This window comes from Juglans microcarpa x Juglans regia, chromosome 2D, assembly GCF_004785595.1.
Source record: "Juglans microcarpa x Juglans regia isolate MS1-56 chromosome 2D, Jm3101_v1.0, whole genome shotgun sequence".
NCBI classification, from domain to species: domain Eukaryota; kingdom Viridiplantae; phylum Streptophyta; class Magnoliopsida; order Fagales; family Juglandaceae; genus Juglans; species Juglans microcarpa x Juglans regia.
The window spans coordinates 16860378-16882657 of record NC_054596.1 but is presented as its reverse complement, the minus strand read 5'-3'; the positions used below and the strand labels follow the sequence as shown (position 1 = coordinate 16882657).

At 35.8% G+C, this 22280-nt stretch overlaps 5 protein-coding genes across 8 annotated transcripts; 1 reads left to right on the top strand and 4 right to left on the bottom strand.

Annotated features, from left to right (window-relative positions):
• Window positions 1-223: 223 nt before the first annotated feature.
• Window positions 224-2197, bottom strand: LOC121248611 (F-box protein At3g07870-like). 3 transcript variants are annotated; one of them, XR_005937483.1, is made up of 3 exons: window positions 1182-2197; window positions 988-1098; window positions 224-769 (listed from the first exon to the last, which is right to left on the bottom strand). XR_005937483.1 is itself a non-coding variant. In XM_041147127.1 (2 exons), exons 1-2 carry the CDS (start codon window positions 1858-1860, stop codon window positions 1058-1060), a joined length of 720 nt encoding a protein of 239 aa, XP_041003061.1. In that variant the 5' UTR covers window positions 1861-2196; the 3' UTR covers window positions 224-1057. The 3 variants fall into 3 exon arrangements, 2 of the variants coding, with proteins under 2 accessions (XP_041003061.1, XP_041003060.1); XM_041147127.1 differs by having other exon boundaries at window positions 224-1098; window positions 1182-2196; XM_041147126.1 differs by having other exon boundaries at window positions 988-2188.
• Window positions 2198-4168: 1971 nt separating this feature from the next.
• LOC121249307 (F-box protein At3g07870-like) lies at window positions 4169-4867 on the bottom strand. Its single transcript, XM_041148016.1, has one exon. The coding sequence runs from the start codon at window positions 4865-4867 to the stop codon at window positions 4169-4171; it is 699 nt and encodes a 232-aa protein (XP_041003950.1).
• Window positions 4868-4906: 39 nt separating this feature from the next.
• Window positions 4907-5392, bottom strand: LOC121249306 (F-box protein At3g07870-like). Its single transcript, XM_041148015.1, has one exon. The coding sequence runs from the start codon at window positions 5390-5392 to the stop codon at window positions 4907-4909; it is 486 nt and encodes a 161-aa protein (XP_041003949.1).
• A 5316-nt stretch (window positions 5393-10708) lies between these two features.
• On the bottom strand, window positions 10709-11956 carry LOC121249305 (F-box protein At3g07870-like). The gene has a single exon (XM_041148014.1). The coding sequence runs from the start codon at window positions 11954-11956 to the stop codon at window positions 10709-10711; it is 1248 nt and encodes a 415-aa protein (XP_041003948.1).
• A 1281-nt stretch (window positions 11957-13237) lies between these two features.
• LOC121248607 lies at window positions 13238-19899 on the top strand. Of its 2 annotated transcripts, none has more exons than XM_041147121.1 (10): window positions 13238-13600; window positions 14359-14452; window positions 14701-14875; window positions 15781-15896; window positions 16416-16475; window positions 17224-17374; window positions 17719-17785; window positions 18914-18985; window positions 19098-19163; window positions 19483-19899. In XM_041147121.1, exons 1-10 carry the CDS (start codon window positions 13415-13417, stop codon window positions 19615-19617), a joined length of 1122 nt encoding a protein of 373 aa, XP_041003055.1. In that variant the 5' UTR covers window positions 13238-13414; the 3' UTR covers window positions 19618-19899. The 2 variants fall into 2 exon arrangements, with proteins under 2 accessions (XP_041003055.1, XP_041003054.1); XM_041147120.1 differs by having other exon boundaries at window positions 13244-13600; window positions 14359-14512.
• The last annotated feature ends 2381 nt before the right edge of the window (window positions 19900-22280 follow it).

Here is a 22280-nt window from a genome sequence, read left to right as displayed (position 1 = left end):
GGCCTGTTCTTTGGGTTTGGTAGTTGATGTGGTTGAATAGGATGGTTGAATGTATTAAATCTTTATAAAAAGCATCAAGGGAAACATTTCAATTTCCAGTGAAGATGCAGATTTTCACTCAATACAATGATGGAGCACTTAATATCGCCGTGGATATTCACAATCACATACGTTCAAGGCATTTGTGGTGGAAATGCAAAATTTTGGGATAAGAGAGTGCAAATAAACTGGAAAAGAAATGCTTGATTTCAGTAAGAAGCAAAGACACACGAAAAGTAGCCTCCACTTTTACAATTTCAATTCATATCAATCCAGTTGACACTACCCACATGAACATCTGTCAGTAGCCACTCTTCCATATCCTGACTCGAGTTTTTTAAATTCTCCTTTCAGAAGGCATAGAACTCGAACATATCCTCCTTTCAAAGTATGCTTGGAATCTCGAAGAAGTGGTCCACTTCTTCAAGTCCCATAGGCTCTTAGGTAGGAATGTTGAATTTCTTTATTCAAGATGACTCCACATCATACTCTCTCATTACCCATATCTTTAATTTCCCATAGCTGCAATAAACTGCAGCAGAAAGACAACCTCTTAGAGCCACCAGATGATAATCACAACCCTTTAATGGTGTTGGGACCTCCTGAAATTTGTCACCTACCAAGTCAAATGAGATGATGTTTTTCCCTGAGTGATCTCTGCATAGCCAAGTGACCCAGTGAAGTCTTTCATCAACCAATACCTGTGATGGCCACTGATAAAGTTGGTAATCTTCATAAAAAGCACAAGGAAACTCAGTTTCCGGTGATGTAGCACTGGTAGAATTTCACAAATACAATCTATATGAGTCTATGACTTCAGATCACATGTAGATGTTTACAACCACATACCTTCGGGGCTTTGGTGATGGAAATCCGAAACCATGGTGAAGAGGCGGAAATTATCTGAAAAATAAATGCTTGATTTCATCATGAGTTAAGCAGCCTCACCAGGAAAGAAGCATCTATTTTTTCCATTGTGGTGCTTCATGCATCAGTGAAGGTATCAATCCACTTAAGGCTACCCATATGCACAATTCTTTGATACCACGTTGGGATTCCCTGAAACATTAGGTCTTTAAACTCTCCTCCTTTTGGGTCATAAGATACCAGAGCTCTGCTTTCATATTCCAACAAGATCTCACCATTCTTCAGAAGGCATAAAACTCGAACAAATTCTCCTTTCTCAATTATCTTTGAATTCTTGTAGAATTGGTCTGCTGGCTCTTCTTCAAGTCCCACAGGCACGTAGGCTCTTATGTTGAACTTCTTGACCCAAGACCCCTCCACATCATACTCTGTCATTACCCATATCTCCAATTTGCAATAGTTAAAATAAACTGCAGTAGAAAGACATCCTCCTAGAACAACCAGATGATAATCATACACCTTTAAAGTTGTACTTGGGACCTCCCGAAATCGCTCGTCTTCCAAGTCAAACAAGATGATCTTGCTCCCTCGGTGGTGTCTGTGTGGCCAAGTCACCCAATGGAGTCTTCCATTAACGAAGACCTGTGATGGCCACTGATAAAGGTGGTAACCTGCCTTTCCTAAACTTCTCCAGGCGGAGCTACCCATAGTGAGAATTTGAACCTCTGAATCTCTTATAGCACTGAATCCAAAGGCTGCACATGCTTTCCTATAGTAAACTATCTTAAGCACCTTGTATTCTTTGGTTGTGGAATTGAACCCGAATCCGAAAACCACCCGTTGATTTTGATACTGTGCAGACTTGGGCAGATGTTGGTTGGTAGTTACCGGTAAAAGGATTGTATACGCAGAGTGTATCATTCTGTAACGAATCGGATAGGCATAGCAAGCCATTAGATGAGCCTAGCACATTAAACTCAGGCATTGCCTCCTCCGAAGGCACGTGAAACCTTTTCACCTTTTCGTCCTCGTGGTTGCAAGCAGGAAAGTCAACAAAGTAAAGCTGGTCTCTGGTGGTACAATCACTGTGGAATATGAGGCATGGACTGTTCTCATCCATGCATGTGCTATGCTTATTAACAACATCGAGATCTTGTGCTATCATGCGCCAACCTCTGCATACGACTTGAACTGAACCAAAGATGATATGGGAAGCCTTGAAAGTATATAAAAGATGAGGTCATGTGGGAGACTTTCCAGTTGGCTTGATAGTTGTTGATCTCCTTCTGGGTTGCTCCTCTTTCTTTCAACCTGATCTATGATCTCCGAGTTTGAGTCCATGACTAGGGTAAGGTTTACAGGGCAAAAAATACACATCAAAAGTTGTTAAAGGGAGAAGGCCGGCAGAAGAAGAACATGCAAGATTAAAATAGTAAACTTTGATAAGATCATCAAATTAATATCTAAATTGATAGAAACCTCAAGAAAGTTTGGCGTGAGAGACAAATTAAGTGGTCTCTTTTCGTCACAATTCAATGCATCGTATTGATTATAAATGTTTCCTTGTTAAAAAATTTGCAGAGCAAGTGTAAAGATTACCTCATGCATGTACAGTGACATATTCGCTAACTAATTTTATTTTGTGCCGTATTGAGTAGGTCCAACTACGGTTGCCTTTCGGTGAATTACATACGGTGATTTTAGCTTCCTCTCTCTCGTAAACTCTCTCTCTCTCTCTCTCTCTCTCTCAAAAAGTTGAGATCTGATTTTCGTAAGAGGAGGAACTCCCCTCCTTTCTCCATCTACCCACTTTGTCTATTAAGCTAGTTCTCTTTTCTCAGTTTATTTTGTTTCCTTCAAGGCGGAAAAAGACATATCTATAGTTTTTCGACAATTTTCGAGAGACACGCGTAGCACAAGAAAACTCACAGGCCGCAAATCGTTTAGAGGATAGTGGCGGTTTTGCAAAAATCACCACGTGTGCTCCTCACGTGCCACCACTTCTGGCAGCTTGTCTCACCACACGTGTCGCATCACCAGAATCGCCACCATCAGATCTTTCAGATCTGACTTTCATGGTTAAAAAAAGACTAGCGTGTTGCCTTCACCCGCCGTCATAGATTCTAAAGTCTACTGGAGTTGGTCCAAACTGTAATATATTTTTTTCGCATCTATCTTACTGTTTTCTTTATTATTTTCTTTATTGTTTAGTAAAAAAAAATGAGTTCGTTTCTTGGACGATTGTGTGTAAAGGTTGAGTCCTCTCTTTCTATGAAGGTGAGGTTGAGTCTCTGTTTAGACAGAGTGCTGTCTCTTGGACTTTTTCTGTTGAGAGTATCAACGGTAGTGAAGACTAGATTAGTCACAAAAGGAAATAATTTACTGATAGAGCTCCAAATTCATTAATTGGTTTATGAGGTAATAGTTGATATGGCGATATCTCTGCATGTATTCAGTTATGGATGTAAATTTCTCTGATAAATGAATGATGATAGTTTCCCTTCAAAAAAAAATAGTTGCCTTTTCAGTCTATTAGGAGAGGGAGAGAGAGGTGAAGAAACAGAGAAAGGAAGACAAAATGTAAGGGAGTTAAAATGGATTTTAAATATTTGCTTGTAAGGAAAAAAAAAAAAAGAATAGATTATGTTTATAAGCTAATTTCTTTAACTAATCTTTATTTCTTTTAAATAGGAATTTTGATAGAAATAAGTAAATAGAAAGTTCATATAATTAGGTTGTTAGTATAACTAACATCAAAGCACCACTGAGGGTGGTGGCTCAATGGTCCATGAGTTTGGCAGTGGGTACTAGGTCCTAGGGTTAGGCTATGGCTCAACTCCGACTTGTAGGGAGCGCCTGCAGTTCTCACCGTCTAGGCCCCTCCTGTCTGGTGCCCTAGTGGGTTGGATGCTACTATGGTCACGGTCTGGTAGGAAAACCATTTCTGGTCGACCCTCCAACCCTTTTATTGCCAAGGAAAAAAAAAAAAACTAACATCAAAGCAAAACTATTTGTCCAATAAACCAGAAAAGAGTTTATACAATAATTATGTCAAACAACTTTTTTCACAAATATAGGTACAATATTCTGAGGGGTATACCACTCGACAGAGAGCCATGGAATGTTTGAAAATGGTATTTAAGCTCGATAATGAACCAGAATAAGTCAAGGACTGTAATCAAAACGCGATATATAGTAGAATAAAAAAATCAGGTTCATCTTGTTTCCAGAGAATTTGGTGCTTCATGCATCAGAGAAGGTATCAATCAATCCAATTAAGGCAGCCCGCATGCACAATTGTCCGATACCACTTTGGTATTCCCTGAAACATTAGGTCTTTAAACTCTCCACTTTTTGGGTCATAAGATACTAGAACTCTACTTTCATATTCCATTAAGATCTCACCAGTCTTCAGAAGGCATAAAACTCGGGGCCAGCTCCATGCCGACATATGCCCCCAGATCCCTCCATGCCGACGTATTCTTGAATTATTGAAGATTTGACTTGTTAAGTCTTCCTCAAGTCCCTTAGGCATGTGGGCTCTTATGTTTAATTTCTTAATCCAAGACTCCTCCACATCATACTCTCTCATTACCCATATCTCCAATGTGCCAGAGTTCAAATAAACTGCAGCAGAAAGACATCCTCCCAGAACCACTAGCTCATAAGTACCCTTCAAAGGTGTACTTGGGACCTCCCGGAATTGCTCATCTGTCAAGTCAAACGAGATGATCTCCATCCTTCGGAGATCTGGCAGAGTGACCCAATGCAGTCTTCCATTAACCAACGCCTGTGATAACGACTGATTAGAAAAGTAGCGGCCCCTTGCCTTTCCCAAACTTCTCCAGGTGGAGCTACCCAAAGTGAAAATTTGAACATCTGAATCCGTTATATATGCTGATGCATCGGGCCGATATTGGTAGAATGTACCATCTCTCCTGTAGTACACTAACTTAATCATCTTGTATTACATCACCTCTTGATTTGGATACTGCGTAGGCTAGTTTGTTAAACGTACGTAGTTCCTGATAAAAGGATTGCATACGTAGAGTGCTGCATCATTCTGATGTAATGAAGCAGATAAGCATAATAAACCATTAGATGAGCCTAGCACATCAAACTTACGCAGTGCCTTCCGGGAAGGCACTCGGAACCTTTTAACCTTCTCCTCCCCATGGCTGCAAGCAGGAAAGTCTACAAAGTAAAGCCGTTCTCTAGTGGTACAATCACTGGGGAATATGAGGCATGGATTGTTCTCTGCATCCATGCATGTGCTATGCATATTAACAAGATCAGGATCTTGTGCTAACATGCGCCAACCTCTGCATACGGACTTGAGCCGAACCAAAGATGATACGGGAAGCCTTGAAAGTATGCAAAGGACGAGGTGGCGCGGGAGACTTTGAAGTTGGCTTAAGGGTTGTTGATCTCCTTCTGGGTTGCTCCTCTTTCTTTCAACCTCTATCAACTCCAAGTCTGAGTCCATGACTACGTGATCAAGGTTACAAGGCAAAACATACACAAATTAAGTTCTTAAAGGAAGAAGGCCGGCAGAAGAAGAACATGCAAGATTAAAATAGAAAACTTTGATAAGATCATCAAATTGATATATATAATAATTTAACGGAAACCACAAGAAAGTTTTTGCGTGATCATGAGAACCAAAGACAAAGTGGTATCTTTTTAATTATGTCGTATAGCAGTGTTTTTTTGTCACATGCATGTCAATGCATTAATTAATTGATAATACTGATGAATGTCTAAGATGCTTTGTAAAAAAAAATTAATTACCCGATGCATTGACATATTCGCTTATTAACAAAATTTATTCCGTTCTTTGGCTAAAGTGTTGGGCGCTAAACTTTGGCCAAACTTTGGTCCATTTACATATAGTCTCGAATTGGGGACTCTATCTAAGAGTGTACAAAATTCGGTCAAGACCTAAAAAACTGACCAGACGGACCAAACCGAATAATATTGGAGAGGTCGGTCTCGGTTCCGAAAATTGTGGACTGAAGAAGTTCGGTCCGTTCTCAAGGTCTATAAATTTTGAACCAGACCGGACCGAGCCCCTACATATATTTTTTAAAATTATTTTTAATAATTTAATATATTATTTTTATATAGTAATTATATAAATTAATGATGTAATTTTTATTTAATTTATTATCATTGATCATATAAAATATTAAATAATATATGCTATCAATTAATAATAAATCATAAATCATGTGATAATTTATGTCATTATATGTAAATAGTTAATACATCATACATTCATACATATTTTTTTTTTCCAAGAAAGAGTTAGGGTCACCTGTCCAAAAGTGACCCATTTCCAAATTTATTAATAACCCTCACTTGTGGCGAAGGAAAATCGTGGTTACAAATCAAGCATCTGGGATACAAATGAAAACCCAGCATGCAGAAAGAAACCAAGTCAGAATAAATAAAAAAAACCATGGAAAACAAAATAAAACCACAAACAAAAAAAACACGAAACTAACTAAAACAAAACAAAGGCAACCCGGAGTAGTCCATGCGGATAAGACCACGCAGTGCTCGGGGAGTCTCCGTCAAGTGAGAGACAACCAAATCACTACCAGAAGCCCCATGTTTGGCTAACCAATCTGCAACTTTATTTTCCTCACAAAAAACATGATGAATCGAGCAAGTCATAGAGTTCATAATGTCCATAATTTCCTCCCAGAAATCCTCCAAGTACCACACCTCACATCTTTTGCTCCTCCACCAGGAAATAACAATCATAGAATCAAGTTCAATATCTATATAATTGAAAGATAAGGATTTACAAACTTGGAGCCCATGAAGAAGAGCTAAAAGTTCTGCCTGATTATTAGAACACTAATCAAGCTTACTAAATTGGCTTTTAAATTGAAGAACACGAAGGTTGCCTTGCGTGAATGGAATAAACAGATTTTCAGTCATACTAATATGCATATTAATTCTCTTGAGCAGCAAAACTTCAGCAAAATTGGGATGAATCTACGGAGAGGGATCTTATGGCCTCTTCTGCGGAATTGGATAATTGGCTCCGTCGTGAAGATACTAGATTGGCTCAAATGTCTAAGTTAAAATGGCATATGGATGGTGATCGTAACACAAAGTTTTTAGATAATTTTTTTAAATACTTAAGTTGCAAGCTAACATGAATAATCTATGTATAATGAAATTATTTGATATTCATTAACCATATATAAAATGTATGATATTATTAACAATTATGCATACTAAAGAGTAAAATCTAAGTTAGTAAGTAGTAACTATCAAAATCATAAATATAATTATAGTTAAATATATTTTTTTAATGAGTTAGATATATAATTCACATTAATAATTCACTTCATTTTAATTTTAGTAATTTAAATAATTTTTTATTAATTTATTTGTAAAAAAAAAAAGAATAGACTGGACCCGATAGCTACCGGTCTGGTCTAGTCCCAATGGGTATTCAGTCTGGTCTGGTCCAAGAAAATGATGGATTGAAAATTTCAGTCCATCACCCTCCCGGACTGAGCTAGAGCGATTTACACCCCTAACTCTGCCCCACACTCCTAGACAATATTATCATTTGCCTTTTGTTTGAATGATAATAATGCCCTTGCCCCTAATTCAATATAGCCTGAGATTATCTGAAATTGCAATTCGCACATTTGAAATCTCGGTCAAAATTTCCCTCGCTCCTCTCTTAAATCTTTGGCCATCGTCGACTTGATCTTCTACTCCACCACCATCGACTACCGACCATGTAATAAGGATTCAAAAAAAAATTATTTTTTAAAGGAAATGTCTGAAAATAAAAGTCAGCTCTAGTGCTCCAAGAGGTTGTTGTGGCGCGTGCAGTACACGCGCCACTCAAGGAGGAAAATCGTCGGTCAATCTTGGAGGTTCCAGACTCACAGACCCCAGAGGCGCAGTGCGTGGCGTCGGCAAAGGGCCTCCCGGTGGCGCGTGGGACCCACTCGCTGAACGTCTCCGAGAACTTTAGGCCGCACGTGTGAGCTACTCGCCGCTCTGTTTGGCGCCGCATTCAGTGGTCTTGAAGATCAATGGTTGGTCAACGCCATGGAGGGGCGCGTGTTAGTCTATGGTCATGGGAAAGTACTAGATCTGCGATTCTCCTTTATTTAGCCTAAAAAACACAAAAATCGAAGCACTACAGAGGGGAAGAGAATGGGGAAAGAGGGAGGGAGGGGGAAATGAGCCGAAGCTCCCCCCGCTCGGGTCGGATCTGTAGTGAAGGTTTAGAGAGAGTTGGGGTTCGAGAGAGAGCCCGCCCATCATGCCTTTGGGCTTTGGTAGCGACCACTCAAGTAATTTGATATTGGTTTGCACTACAACCATCGATTTTGGGTCTCGACTTAGTTTTGATTAGTGTAATTCATTTTTTTATGCATTTTTCTATATTTTTTTAATAACCTTCAATGTTTTAAAAAAAAAAAAACCACAACATTATTAAAAAATATTTTCTTAATCACTTAGTAAAAAAATAAAAAATGCATCAGAAGATTTTCTCTAGGCACAGAGCATTTCTTTTTGATATTTTGTACTAATGATCTTTGACTATTATTAGAAATTGTCTTGAACAATTGTCGAATAATTAAGCCGGTTTTTTTAACGCTTAAACAGTAAAATATTATGTTCAAACTGTACCTTTTTTTTAAAAACTTTTTTCTTCTAAAGGAATTTTGCATTTTTTTTTTACGAGAATTGTAAAACACACTTAGAGCATTCTCAATGGATTTTTTTATCATATTTTTTAAAATACATTACTAAAACTCACTTTTTTTATTTTACATATTGACTTTTACAATATGTCATCCATCAGTTTATCTATTTTTTCTCTATATCATTTAAATATTTTTTTATTCTTTTTAAATATTTCATTTCTATCAATAAATTTACAATATCAATATATTTTTTTATGCTTGCAATTTATTTTTCTATACAATGTAAAATAACTCAATCCTATACATGTAAAACAAAAATATATATAAGCGAAATAAAATTAAAAATAAAATCAAAATATGAAAAATTTGGCTTAAAAATATTTCCAAGATACTTTTTAGAAGAAAATGAAATATATGTGTTTTAAATTATGAACAATAAAAATAATTTGCTTACATGATAAAATAAGTAAAAGAAAATGATGGAGTAAATGAAATATCAATAAAAAAATATATATAGGTTGAACAATACCCACTACATGTAGTGAGTTACTGTAACTAATTGTATTTTACAATTCATTTTACATAATCGGATGGAATTTTTAGAGCAATTTTTTAAATAATTTACATTTTTTGTTTAATACAAAAGCTATTGAGGGTGCTCTAGGCCAACTTTTTATAGTTCATTGTCTTTGGGAATCTCTCAGTGTGCCCCCGAAGCCAAAATCTCTCTCTCCAACTGAAAGTTCTTTCATCGCCTCACCCAAGAGCCTCCTTCGTTCTCTGAGAGGAGGGGGCTTGGAGCTTCGGCTCCACCCGCCTCCTCCCCTTACCAGCTCCAGTTTAGCTTTGTTTCTTCCTGTTTTGTTTTTTATTTTTAACCCATTAGCACCAAAACATGTTGATCTGTTACTTTCCGCCATCAGCCTCTCCAGACGCCAATCTACCAGAAGACGAAAGAAATATGTCCAATAGTACGGCGCGTACATCTCATATGCGGCATGTGCGTACGTCCAATGATCCTAAAGAACATTCAAATGCATTTTGCACAATAAGCCATTACCGACGAACGTTTGTACAGTTTTCTAAAATGTTCAAAATTTACTCCAACACGTTCGAATGTAGCGGTAAATGTTTGAAATTACTCAAAGAAAGTTAGAATAATGTGACTCGAGAGTAGCTGAACATTGCTCGGCTTTTGTGTCAATTTTTTAAAGAGAAGTGTTTCAATTATAAAAAGATTTTATAAAAATAATCTCCTAAAATGAGTACTTTTGTATATTCATTATATTTATTTTATAGTAAAAATAACTATACAATTTGGTGTACCATATCGAGCCATATCAATTTGTGAATTTACTTTTGTAAAAATCATTTATGTTTAAAGCATTTCTCTTTTTTAAAACCATTAATTATGATACAACCGGTGGATTTGTTTTTTGGGTGTTGTTACTCAACCTTATGATTTTGCCTCCTCAAAGTAACCACTAGAGCAATTGCACTTTTTTTTCAAACATTTTTTAAATATCTTTAAACATTTAAAAACAAAAAAACAAAAATTCACTAGTATTCACTTCCATAACCTTTAAAAAAAATAAAATAAAATAAGATACTGAGCGGGCAAAATCATGTGACTAAATAGTATTATCCTTATTTTGTAATGCCCTGATTTTTAAGCTTAATGTCTAACTCAGAAGAAGAGAGATCTAGATCAACTTATGATGCAATTCTTATATGGAACATCTTTCTCACAAAGATTAAATTAAGCTGGTACGTACCATGCATATTGTGAGGGATAGGGGTATTGTAAGCAACTGTTACTGCTTCTTAGCATTAACATTACTTTCATCTGTTAATCCCATGGAAAGATGCTCAAATCTTTGGAGGACTAGCTTCAATACGATTATCAAACCTTTTAATCTTCATAAAGAGCATAATTAAGGAGTTTTCAGTTTCCAGAGATGTAAATCAATATTTTAACAAAAATTCAATTGAATTCCAAATTGGAGGCTTTGGTTATGGAGATCCAAAACAATATGAAGAGGATGTGGAAATGAAGAGAGAAGAAACAAACTCACCAAGAAAGAAGTATGCACTTTTTCCATTGTCGCGCTTCATGCATCAGTACTGATCAAGGAAGTCTCAATCCAGGTAAGGCTACCCACATGCACAATTGTCTGATACCACTTCGGCATTCCCTGAAATATTACATCTTTAAACTCTCCGCTTTTGGGGTCATAAGATACCAGAGCTCTATTTTTATATTCCAATAAGATGTCACCGTTCTTCAGAAGGCATAAAACTCGAATATATCCTCCTTTCCAGATTATCTTTGAATTCTTGAAGAACTGGTTTGCTGGGTCTTCTTTAAGTCCCTTAGGCATGTGGGCTCTTATGTCGAACTTCTTGATCCAAGACTCCTCCACACCATACTCTGCCATTACCCATATCTCCAATTTGCAATAGTTAAAATAAACTGCAGCAGAAAGACATTCTCCTAGAACCACCAGATGATAATTAAACCCCATTAAAGGTGTACTTGGGACCTCCAGAAATTGCTCCTCTGCCAAGTCAAACGAGATGATCTTGATCCCACGGTGGTATCTACGTGGCCAAGTCACCCAATGGAGTCTTCCATTAACCAAGACCTGTGAATGCCACTGATAAAGGTGGTGGCGGTAACCTACCTTTCCCAAACTTCTCCAAGTGGAGCTTCCCAGAGTGAAGATTTGAACTTCTGAATCCAACTCAACATAGACTCTAAGGGGACGCAAGTAGTCTTTATCAGTTTTCATGTAGTAAACTATCTTAAGCACCTTATATTCCTTGGCTGTGGGATGAAACCCGAATCCATAAACCACCTGTTGATTCGGAAACTGCGTAGACTTTGGCAAATCTTGGTAGTTTCCAGTAAAAGGATTGTATACGCAGATTGCATCGTTCTGTAACGAATCGGATAGGCATAGCAAACCATTAGATGAGCCTAGCACATCAAACTCAGGCATTGCCTCCCAGAAAGGCACATGGAACCTTTTCACCTTCTCCTCGGACTCGTGGTTGCAAGCTGGGAATTCTACAAAGTGAAGTTGGTTTCTGACGGTACAATCGCTGTGGAATATGAGGCATGGATTGTTGATCCCATCCATGCATGATCTATACTTGTTAACAAGATCGGGATCTCGTGTTAACATGCGCCAACCTGTGCATACTGACTTGAGTTGAACGAAAGATGATACCGGAAGCCTCGAAAGTATGCAAAGGATGAGATCGCGAGGGAGACTTTCCAGTACTTGGCTTGATAGTTCTGCTCCTAGGTTGCTTCTCTTTCTTTCAACCTCTATGATCTCCGAGTCTGAGTCCATGACTAGGGAAGGTTTACAAGGCAAAACATACACTCAAGAGTTCTTAAAGGAAGAAGGCCTGCAACATTAAAATAGTAAACTTTGATTTAATCAAATGAATATCTAAATTGACGAAAACTACAAGAGACTTTTTGCGTGAGAGCCAAAGTGGAATAGTTTTATAGGAATAAAGTATTGAAAGGGAAAATGACAAAAAAAATGTAATGAGATAAATTATGTTTGATGACAATGAATTAATTGCCCTCTTGACAGTGACCTACCTAAAGACAAATGTAGTCTTCGTGTTTGATACAATGTCTCACTAACGGTGAGAACATGTAATGGGGGATAACAATTTCTGTACAGATTTTACTGTTACAAATGGGGAAAATCAAGGACTATGGACTGGAACGAAATAAAATGATTTCCTAGAAAATTAGTCATGGTTTCCATAGTTGTTTGCAAGAGTTGCCATATGTGATTTTGTAGCCATTGGAGGATTTGTGTGTGTCTCGGCTTCTTAATGTGTTGTAGCCATTGGGTCTGAAGTTTCCTTTTGTGCTATTACTCTCTAATAAATATTTAAATTATTTTTTTGTAGGTATAATAATATTTTTAAAATTATTATGTTTTTAAGAATAATATAATTTCTTGTCAAAATTCGCCTTTTCAAACGGTAATATTTTGTAACTGTTAATTTTTAAAAATTAGTAAGAAATTGAAATATATAGTTAAATTCGGAATAAAAATCTAAAAATATATAATTATTAGGAAATTGAAATCGTATATAGCAGTATATTTGTCAATAAAGAATAGTTAAATTTTTAATAAAAATGATTTTATTTAATATTATTGAAAGATATAGAATTTTTATGTACCTCACATTAACAAAAAAAGAATGATTTTTATGATATGATTTATAGTTTTGAAGAAAGACTAGGAATAAAAAATATAACTAAATAAATATAAATTCAAAATTAAAAAAAATGAAAAGAAAATTATAATCTTAAAATTAAAAGTTATTTTAGGGAATAGGATGTAGCTCACATTTGTTCACTTTCATGTTTTTTTCCTAAAATTTGTTTAAGGATAAGTTACAGGGAGGCGGATGGACCGATGGTGATGCTCTAAATTGCTGGATTACTTAATAACTATCCCTGGACAAGATCCACTGTAGAATTTGAAAAAAAAAAAAAAAAATCCACTGTACAAATATAGAGGCATTAATATCCGCAGGATCGTAATTCGAAACCGTTTAAATTCGTCCCCAAATGAGCTATAGATCGTTCGTTCGATCACCATCAAACCCCTTCTACCGGTGGATCCCACAGAAGCCGTCGCCATGTGGGACACACCGACTTGACCGTTTACGAGTCACTTTCCAACGACCACTGTTTCTCCTCCCCGTCTTTACTTCTTCTCGCAAACACCGTACGGAAGCTAAAGAGGGTTTTTGGATGCCCTGGACTTTGACTTAGAATGGCGTCCGCTGAGGCCGGAGACCGAGATCATGCCGTGGTTGAGCTCATCGTCCGCGACGAAACAGCGTCCGAAGCTGATGCTGCCGCGGCAGTTGTCTCCGAGGAGATAACCCCTCTCTTGAATCAGGTCGAGAAGCCCAAGATTAACATATTCAGTGTCTCTAATCCCCGTAGAAAACCTAGGGTAATACCCTAATTCAATTTCTATATATTTTCGTGCAATTTCATTTGAAAATTTGGTTGTCGGATTTATTTTTTTTTTTTTTGTAGTGGAACCTCGTTCGAATTTGATTGCTGAGTGGGCTTCGCTTTTGTTTTTAAAATTATTAAATAACAGGGAAATATGGTTAATTTTATGCGTTGAGGCTGTGTTTGGTTGCTGTCGAAATTGAGGGAAATATGGTTGAAGTGTTACACTTTAGGCTGTTTGGATTTGAATTTTTATGTTGTGTTGGATAATGTTAGCTTCAGTCAGCCTTGTGACTGAGTAAGGTTGAAGTGATTTTTCAACGAAAACATTGAAAACGGAATGTATCAGTGCTCAAAATCTTCGAATGCATGTCTGCTAAAAAAACCAATGAAGCATATAGTTCTGGGTTTGAAAAAACAAAGGGGTTAGCTTCTATCCGCTACGATTGCATGTATGTTTGAGGAATGTATTATTCTTCAATGAGGTTTGAATAAATATGTTTCTGAGGTATGAAAGTGTCATTTAGTCTACTAAAGTGAGCTATTATAAGTTTCGCACCAGTGCTTAATCACGTGCTTAGTCTTGCAAGTACAACTTTGAGGAGAAGATAAAATATAGGTGAGCATATAGGTGAGCATGAAGGTTTTTTGGTTTATTTTGATGTTTTTAATGGTGTAGCATAGTGCTCTCTTTTCTTAGAATTCGGTGCATAAAATTTGAATTAATGTACCTGCTATGTCAAAACTTTTCAGGAGCAAGTGACAAGATTTCCTGAAGCAGAGACAGCTCCGCTAACTCAATTTGTATTGTGGGTGTGGAGTGGATCCAGATACTCTGGTCTCTTGTGTATGGCCATATCGTCTATCGTCTATTTTTTCATGGAAGTTCTTGCTAATGTTTTCTCTGGTCAGTAAATTATTTCCTTGTTTGTGACTATGTGCAAGTCTCAAGGCATATGATGTACACTTCTCTTTACTTTGTATGTTACGATGTGCACGTACATTCACACTTTACATTTGCAGCATAAGTCCTACTATTGGCAAACTATGTTTGTTTAACTGCTGATTAATTTCATTCCTCTTTTATAATGGCAGTGCAACCAATTCCTTTATTTGAGACGGCTTTTACTAGATGTACAATTGTCATGGTTCTATCATATTTTTGGCTGAGAAAGAATGGGTATTCATTACTTGGATCGACGCATGTTAGGAAACTTTTGATTTTAAGAGCCCTTATGGGATATCTTTCACTGATGAGTTATGTTTATTGGTAAGTGGAACTGAAATGCTATTCTCTCTCTTATGATTTATTGCATGTTTCTACTACTGGTCCTTGTAACGCATCTGAATATTTCTTCTCCAGTGGGAACATTTATGTGAATCTTTCTGCAGTTGTAAGGCATTTAAGTGAGATCAAGATAACATAGGTTTCTCCAATAAGTTAACTTTCCTACAAGATGCATATTAGATTAACCACCTGGATTAAACACGATTGCATTATGTAGCTTCAGATAAGAGCATTTGCCAGTACCATATTCTGCATGCAGGCGCATAAGCTAATTGTTACAAATGGATAGTGAATTCATAACTTTGTATGATCTTTTTTTCTTTCCTTTTCTTTTCTTGTTTTTATTTATTTTTCTTTGGCAGCCCCAGGAGGCAAACCTGAGAAAGGTATACCCCACTGACCCTTAGAGGTCTACACACCACCCACAGGCCACAGTAGTATGAATATAGTGGGATTCAAACCCATGAATTTTTTGAGGATAATTTACCACTTATCTATCTACTGCAGTGGTACTGCTTTGTATGAACTTGTTGGAACATAACTATGTTCAGAAGATAAAGATAAAGTGTATGGCACCTTACAAAGAGTTGAGCAATGTTAATAAAGTGCCATCAGCATGAATTTCTTCGATATCTAACATTAATAAATCTATCAGCTTGAATTGATGTAAAAGAAAGTTGTGCAATGTTTGGTAATGTTGCACTATAATCTACTATCAGTACACACTATTACTTTGCTGCTGCATTCTAACTCTTTCAGCTTGCTTATGCTTTATATTCGCTTATCCCTTGACCTATACCTGATATACTAACTAGTAAAAGCTTTGTCAGTGAATTGTTATTTGTGGTAACCACAATGACCAGAAGTTGGTTTATTTCTTGTTTCAGCATTCAAAGGTTACCTTTGTCTCAGGCAATTGTATTAAGTTTTACCACACCAATTATAGCATCAATCGCAGCTAGAATAATTTTGCACGAGAAGTTGAAAATTGCTGACATCGGAGGTATTGTTAGTTTGTAATTTTATCAAGTTCCTGTCTCTTAATTCTCCCTCCATCAAAGTAATATGTTTAGACGTGCAATTATGCCCTCCACAATGTGTACTTCCTTCATGTTTATGTTATGGAACAATAAGCACCTTAAGCATCTGCTGACTTAAAGTTGGACATGGTTCATCTTGTTTAGGGCCCCAAATAGTTTGGGAAACAATTTGCTGAAGGGTTTGGCAAGAAGCCTAAGAAGTAGTAATGAGCCAATCTAGCTGCAAATGTTTTGTATTATACTTCTTTTATAGCAAACTAGATAGGTTTTATCTCTTGTATACTTCGTTGTGTACTTGGGCTTTGCTTATTCCTATTAATACTACCGTTTACTTATCAAAAAAAAAAAAAGTTTTGTATTATATAGGATGAAACTACTTTTGTCCTAAATTTATGTTGATTTCAGTTTCCAGTCTTAGTAAAGAACTTGAACTAGCTTGTGTCACAGGTGTTTGCTTTGTTAACTATCATGCCATTTTCCAGGTCTTTCCTGCAGTTTCTTTGGCGTGCTCTTCATTTTCCGTCAGCTACTTACAACAAAAGGTACAGAAGTGAGTTAAAGTGATCTTCTATATGTGATGCAAAATGTGGTTGTTTTATTGTTATGGTAAAGAACGTAATCAAGATTGCTTAACAAAAATGTAGAGAACATAGTCAAGATTGAATTGCTCTTCGGCTATTATTTTCATTTTTTCTGTTTTTATTCAATGTTATATGCCTTTTTTGGTTGCTGCTATGCTAAATCTCATCTTTTCCTTTCTGCAAGATGCTTGTTCTTGCATCTTCTGTGCCGTATTCCCATAGCTAAGAGAATATCTTGCTTTGATATTTATTCACTTTTGTAGTGGTAAAGTCAAAACCTATTCTTGTATGAGCAAATTACAGTATATATTGATAAGTTATAGACGTAATTTGCAAACCAATATACTATAGTAGAGTGATATATAAGTGTGAACCCCATTTTCCAGCATGTGGTATTGAAATCTTCTTTGATGTTTTGAATTTTCCCATCTCATGTTTGAAGAACTAAAGGTCAACTTGTTGTATTAATGTTCTTAGTATATATTTATATCTTTCATTATCATCCTTTTGGTTGCTTTGTTTAGATTTCCTTGAATAATATAAATCCTGTTTTTCTCTCTATTTTTTTTCAATAAAAGGGGGTGTTTTTCATTGTTTTTTCGGTTCTACTATTTTATTGATGTTTAATTTATATAAGAAGAGGGGACGGGTTATTGGACCACATCTTTAACAATGACTGCAAATAGTGTTGGTTGTGTGCCTTTTTCAGGTGGGTTAGTTAAAGCTGGGGAAGCAAGCAATACATATCTTAGTGGCAGTCACCATATATACGTGGTCTTAGTTGGTTTGTTTTCATCAATAACTGGTGGAATCAGCTATTCCCTCATAAGGGCTGGAGCAAAGGCATCTGATCAGCCAGTGTAAGATCGAGTCACTTGCATCATCTTTACCCACCAGTTTGAAATGTAATCTACTTCATTTATTTCCCATCAAACTACTGAAGCTCAAAGAAAGTCAATGCTATTCTGCTCCTCACACTTGATATAGCTTTCCATTTCACTCAGTAACCATGTGCAATGGAAGTTAAAATAGCTTTTACTTGATTCTGTAGTAAACTTGAGGACTACAAAAACTGAAAATAAGCTCATAACTAATTAAATTAATCAACCGGACCAAGATATACGAGTGCTGTCACACTATGATTTCAGAAAAGGAAGATTTTGTGTAATGTGATCGCCTTAGTAAGTTGCTTGCTCTTTTTCAGGGTTACAGTTTTTTCGTTTGTCACATTGGCTGCCCCTGCTGCTGGATTATGTACATTTGCATTTGAGGTAAGTCCATGACATCGTGAGAAATACTGTTAAAGAGATGATTCTAATGTGTGAAGGTTTCATGCATCTCCAAGATTTTCTGTAGATAGAATGTGTATACCTGAAATATGATCGATATCTCTAAATTATAGAATGTAAGATATTCGGCGGCCCTGAAACCCTGGTTCAACTTACATGTCATCCTTTTGTTGTATCAACATGCGATTGTAGCCATTCACTTCAGAGATAATTAAGTAAGAACTTTCAACTGATACTAACTGGAGATCTCGAATAGTAGGGTGAAGTATAACATTCATCGTCATATCGATGGCTTAAATTAGGGGTGTGGGTTGATGCTGGCCGCATTGGGGTGGCCAAAACGTACAGGGTCAGTAAGAATCCTGCAACCAATCTTGAACTGGCCTCCTAGAGCAGAACCGAGCTAAACCAATTGGGGTCAATTGGATTTGGTTCAGCACATGGGAGACGATTATAAAAAACTTTAATTTGAACAAAATGAGAGAGAGAGAGAGAGCTCTGACCTTGATGGGATGGCTGTGCCGGTCAAAAAAAGGAGGGCAGCAGTCCATGTCTTCCCACCAAGCAGCCAAATGCTCAGTAGTGTCAGTGACCAAACCGTATGGGTTTATAGGCACCGGGGAGTTGGTAAGTTCTGGCAGGTCAGCATTTGTTCTGCTCAGTGCTTGTTTCAATTTGTAGTTCTCATTTTGATTTTTTGATTAGCAAGTTACTCGTGCACTCATTACAAAAAAGTATGTTACCCGTGCACTTAGTGGGTCTTGAACTCACAACTTCACCAGTCGCTCTAGTGAATCAGAAGTGGTGCCACTGTGCTAGAGTTTATTTGCTTAGATTTGTGGCGTACTAGCCCTTGGTATTTATGCTGCATGGATTTATGGTCATTATCTGTTATTAATCTGAGTATCCTTCATTCTAAGAGGAGCTAAAAGCTTTTAGATATTGTGAATGTAAACCTGTGCCAGAGTCAATTACAGATAAAGGCACTATTAATTTAGCTTGATTGTGCTCAACTTCTTTTGTCAGAAAATGATCAGAGGTATCTTTTCTGTGTTTGGTGTTGTCTTTCTGGGTGTTCTGTTAACAGTTTTTTTTTCTTGCATGATGCAGGACTTTGTGCTGCCAGGTTTTTATTCCCTTTTACTCATGCTGGTACTCAGTCTTCTGGCCTTTTTAGCAGAGGTGCTGTTCTGAACTATTATGATGCAAGAGTTATATCACTGAAGCATAGGTATCTGTGGTCTGACCATGCTCCTGCAGCATACGGGCTCTGAAATTTTGTATTCAATTGCAGGTATTTTTAGCACGCGGACTTCAGCTTGAAAAAACCAGCAAAGCTGCAAATATACTGTACATAGAGGTACCATTCCTTTCTTGCCCCTTCCCCAGAGGGCACCCACTTCAACTTAAGTCAATGCAAATTTATGAGGAACAGCACTCCTTCTGGTGACAATTGCTTTATATATTTAACTTCTCCCCTTATCTTGGAACGGGGATGGTTATAATCTGTGAACACAGACCATGTGCAATCAAATAAAATTGTATGAACTTTTTTACATTGAGGAACTTTTAGGAAAGGATTGGGAAACATAGAAAGAATCATAGTACTTTTAAGAATAAAAGGAAATAAACAACCTCTCATCTTGTTAGTTACGTTGATGCTTTTATTGCTTTTTCAGGCTGCCCTGTCACAATTATGGGACATAGGTTACTCAAGAACAGCTCCATCTTTTGGGCGACTTGTTGGATGTTTACTCATTTTTATTTCAGTGTGTTGCACATTGTATGTTGGACCCGATAAAGAGATGGAGTGATAGATGCCATATTCTCAAATTGTTTGAAGGCACGCACCCCATTTGGTGCACCATTCTTTGTTGTTATCTTCCTAGTTTATAAGTGTACTTAGTTGCTTTTATTTTCACTGGCTTCAGCCTATATAGGATCTTTGTTGTTTGAAGGAATCGCCATGTATGCTTCTCAATCAGTAGATTACTCGAGGCGAAAGGGTAATCAACGGCACCGTTCAGGAGTCGTTCTTATTCCTTACCATTGCTTGCTCATCTCACTAATATAAACACCAAGTCTTTTTGTTACTATCCTGGTTCGATTATAATCTCCTGGAATATATGACTTGGTTTCAATCTTTATAAAGGGATTTAAGTTATATAATTGCAAGTCAGAGAAATCAGGAGATAAAAAACACCAAAAAGTTTAAAATTATAACCCTTTTTGGGGAACGCAATGAAGAATCTCCAAGGAGTTACATTACATAGCCTGGTGGTGGTGGAGGCAAAGGCCGAAAATGATATGTCCTTTTTAATTCTTCAATGGAGAGAGGGTGACAACTCGATGCCAAAAAGCAGTACATGTAGCCTAATGGTCTGTAAACCTCTGGCTCCTCCAACCTGACTTTATTCCATCAATAATCAATGCCCATTTCTATGTTATATTTGCAGGTTACTCTCCAAATCTGGCTAATAAATTAAGAAAATGCCTGAATTCACACGTGCAATTTAAAGAGAGGAGAGTATCTGTTTCCATGTACAGCTTGGGTGGTCCTAGTTTGTGCTATTAGTTCATTAATACACGGCATTTATTCCCAAAAGTAATTGCTTCGTACAAAGCCATTTTTATGAGGGGCCGCTGGGAGGTTCTGGATAAAACCATAATTGTCACCATCAGCGTTACAGGGTCTTTGAGTAATGAAAAAATATAAAAATTCTATATATTTTTTTACATATTTTATTAATATGATTGATTGCATCATTTTTATTTTAATATAAAATAATTATTTTAATCAATCACATTAATAAAGTACACAAAAAATACGTAAAAGTGATTAAGTCATAAAAAAATTTATTTTTAAGTTCATGTGTAAGGCACACTAAGTATTTATAAAATATAAATTAATTTGAAAGATAAATTTTAAAATTTGATTTTAAAATTTAAATCTTACAAATTATCATTCAAGTGATATGAATAATATACCATATAAGTAACTTGAAAATAGAATAATTCTTCCGTAATAGAAAATGGATTTTTAAAAAAGAGAAATTGACTTATCCGGATTGAGCAATGTTTGAATTTGCTCCGGCAAAAAATCATCGGAGGTATTCAAGATTCGTCACAGTATTCAAGATTCGTTACAGTGAATGAGAAGTGAGCAATGTATTTATAATTTTTTGTGCAAGATCTATTCTATCAATATTTTAAAATATTTTATAAGTTTTAAATTTTAAATTTTATAATTTTTAATATATCAATACACGTTTTATTATGTAAATAAAAATTATAAGTACAAACAGCATTTTATATATATATATATATAAAAGAAATAGATTATTAATATAATATATTACAAGGACGATATCACATTAATACAATATATATGAATAATTTAGTATATAAATACTGTTAAATCAAATTTTAATTGAACATATAAAAGTGTACAATTCTTGAAAAATCAGTTATTTGGGAACTACTAAATTTCCAAGTCCCAGAGATTTGTTTAGTAGAAACACTGGTTTATTCCCAATTCCTCTATTTTTATATTTTATTATTATTATTATTATTATTATTGTTTTATATCTCAGATGTGGGTCCAAGAGGGAATAGATGGATTCTGTAGAGAAAGAGAAAGTATAAGATTCTTCATACTGTGACAATGAGGTTTGAAAATGATGAGAGAAAAAAGAAAGAGATAAAAATGGTTGCTGAGGAGTCTGTTGACTCTGTTCTGTTTTCCATAGGGATCGGACTTGTGGGGATGAGGTTCAGCCGAAATGCTCTGTATGCAGACGCACGTGCACCAAATCTCTCTTTTCTCACTTTGGTCCCTATCTTTTCACTCCTTTTTTTTTACTCTATTGCCCTTTTCTCTCATGCAAGAAACTCAGAAGCTCTAATTTCTTTTTAAGATAAAGTGTTATATACGCAAATAATTATAAAACTAAACTGTGATTTCGTTAAATCTAGTTTACGATAAAAATAAAAATTAATATATTATATTAAATTATATTAAATTTATTTAAAGTATTTCTATTTTTTTTTATCCAACTTGGCCAATACATATTCTTTACCTTCCTATCAAATAATATTACATACAGTTATAGAATGTATAAACGCTGCATAATTATTTTAAAAAAGAATCAAATTTATTATTAAAAAAATTAATTTTTTTTCTTGTAAATTTCATATTTATTTTATTATTTTTTTAAAAAAAATTAATATTACTTCTCTATTCTTTGCCTCCCTATCTCACACAAGTGTTGATAGAAGCCAAAGGCTTCGTTTGTTTCGTAAACTCATCTCAACTTATCATTATAATTTTTTTAAATTTCAATACAAAATATAATAAATCATTTAACTTTTTCAAATTTTAAAATAATAATAATATTAAAAAATAATATTCTAATAATATTTTATTATCTCAACTCAATTTAACATTTAAATACAGTTAAAGTTAATGTGATATCAT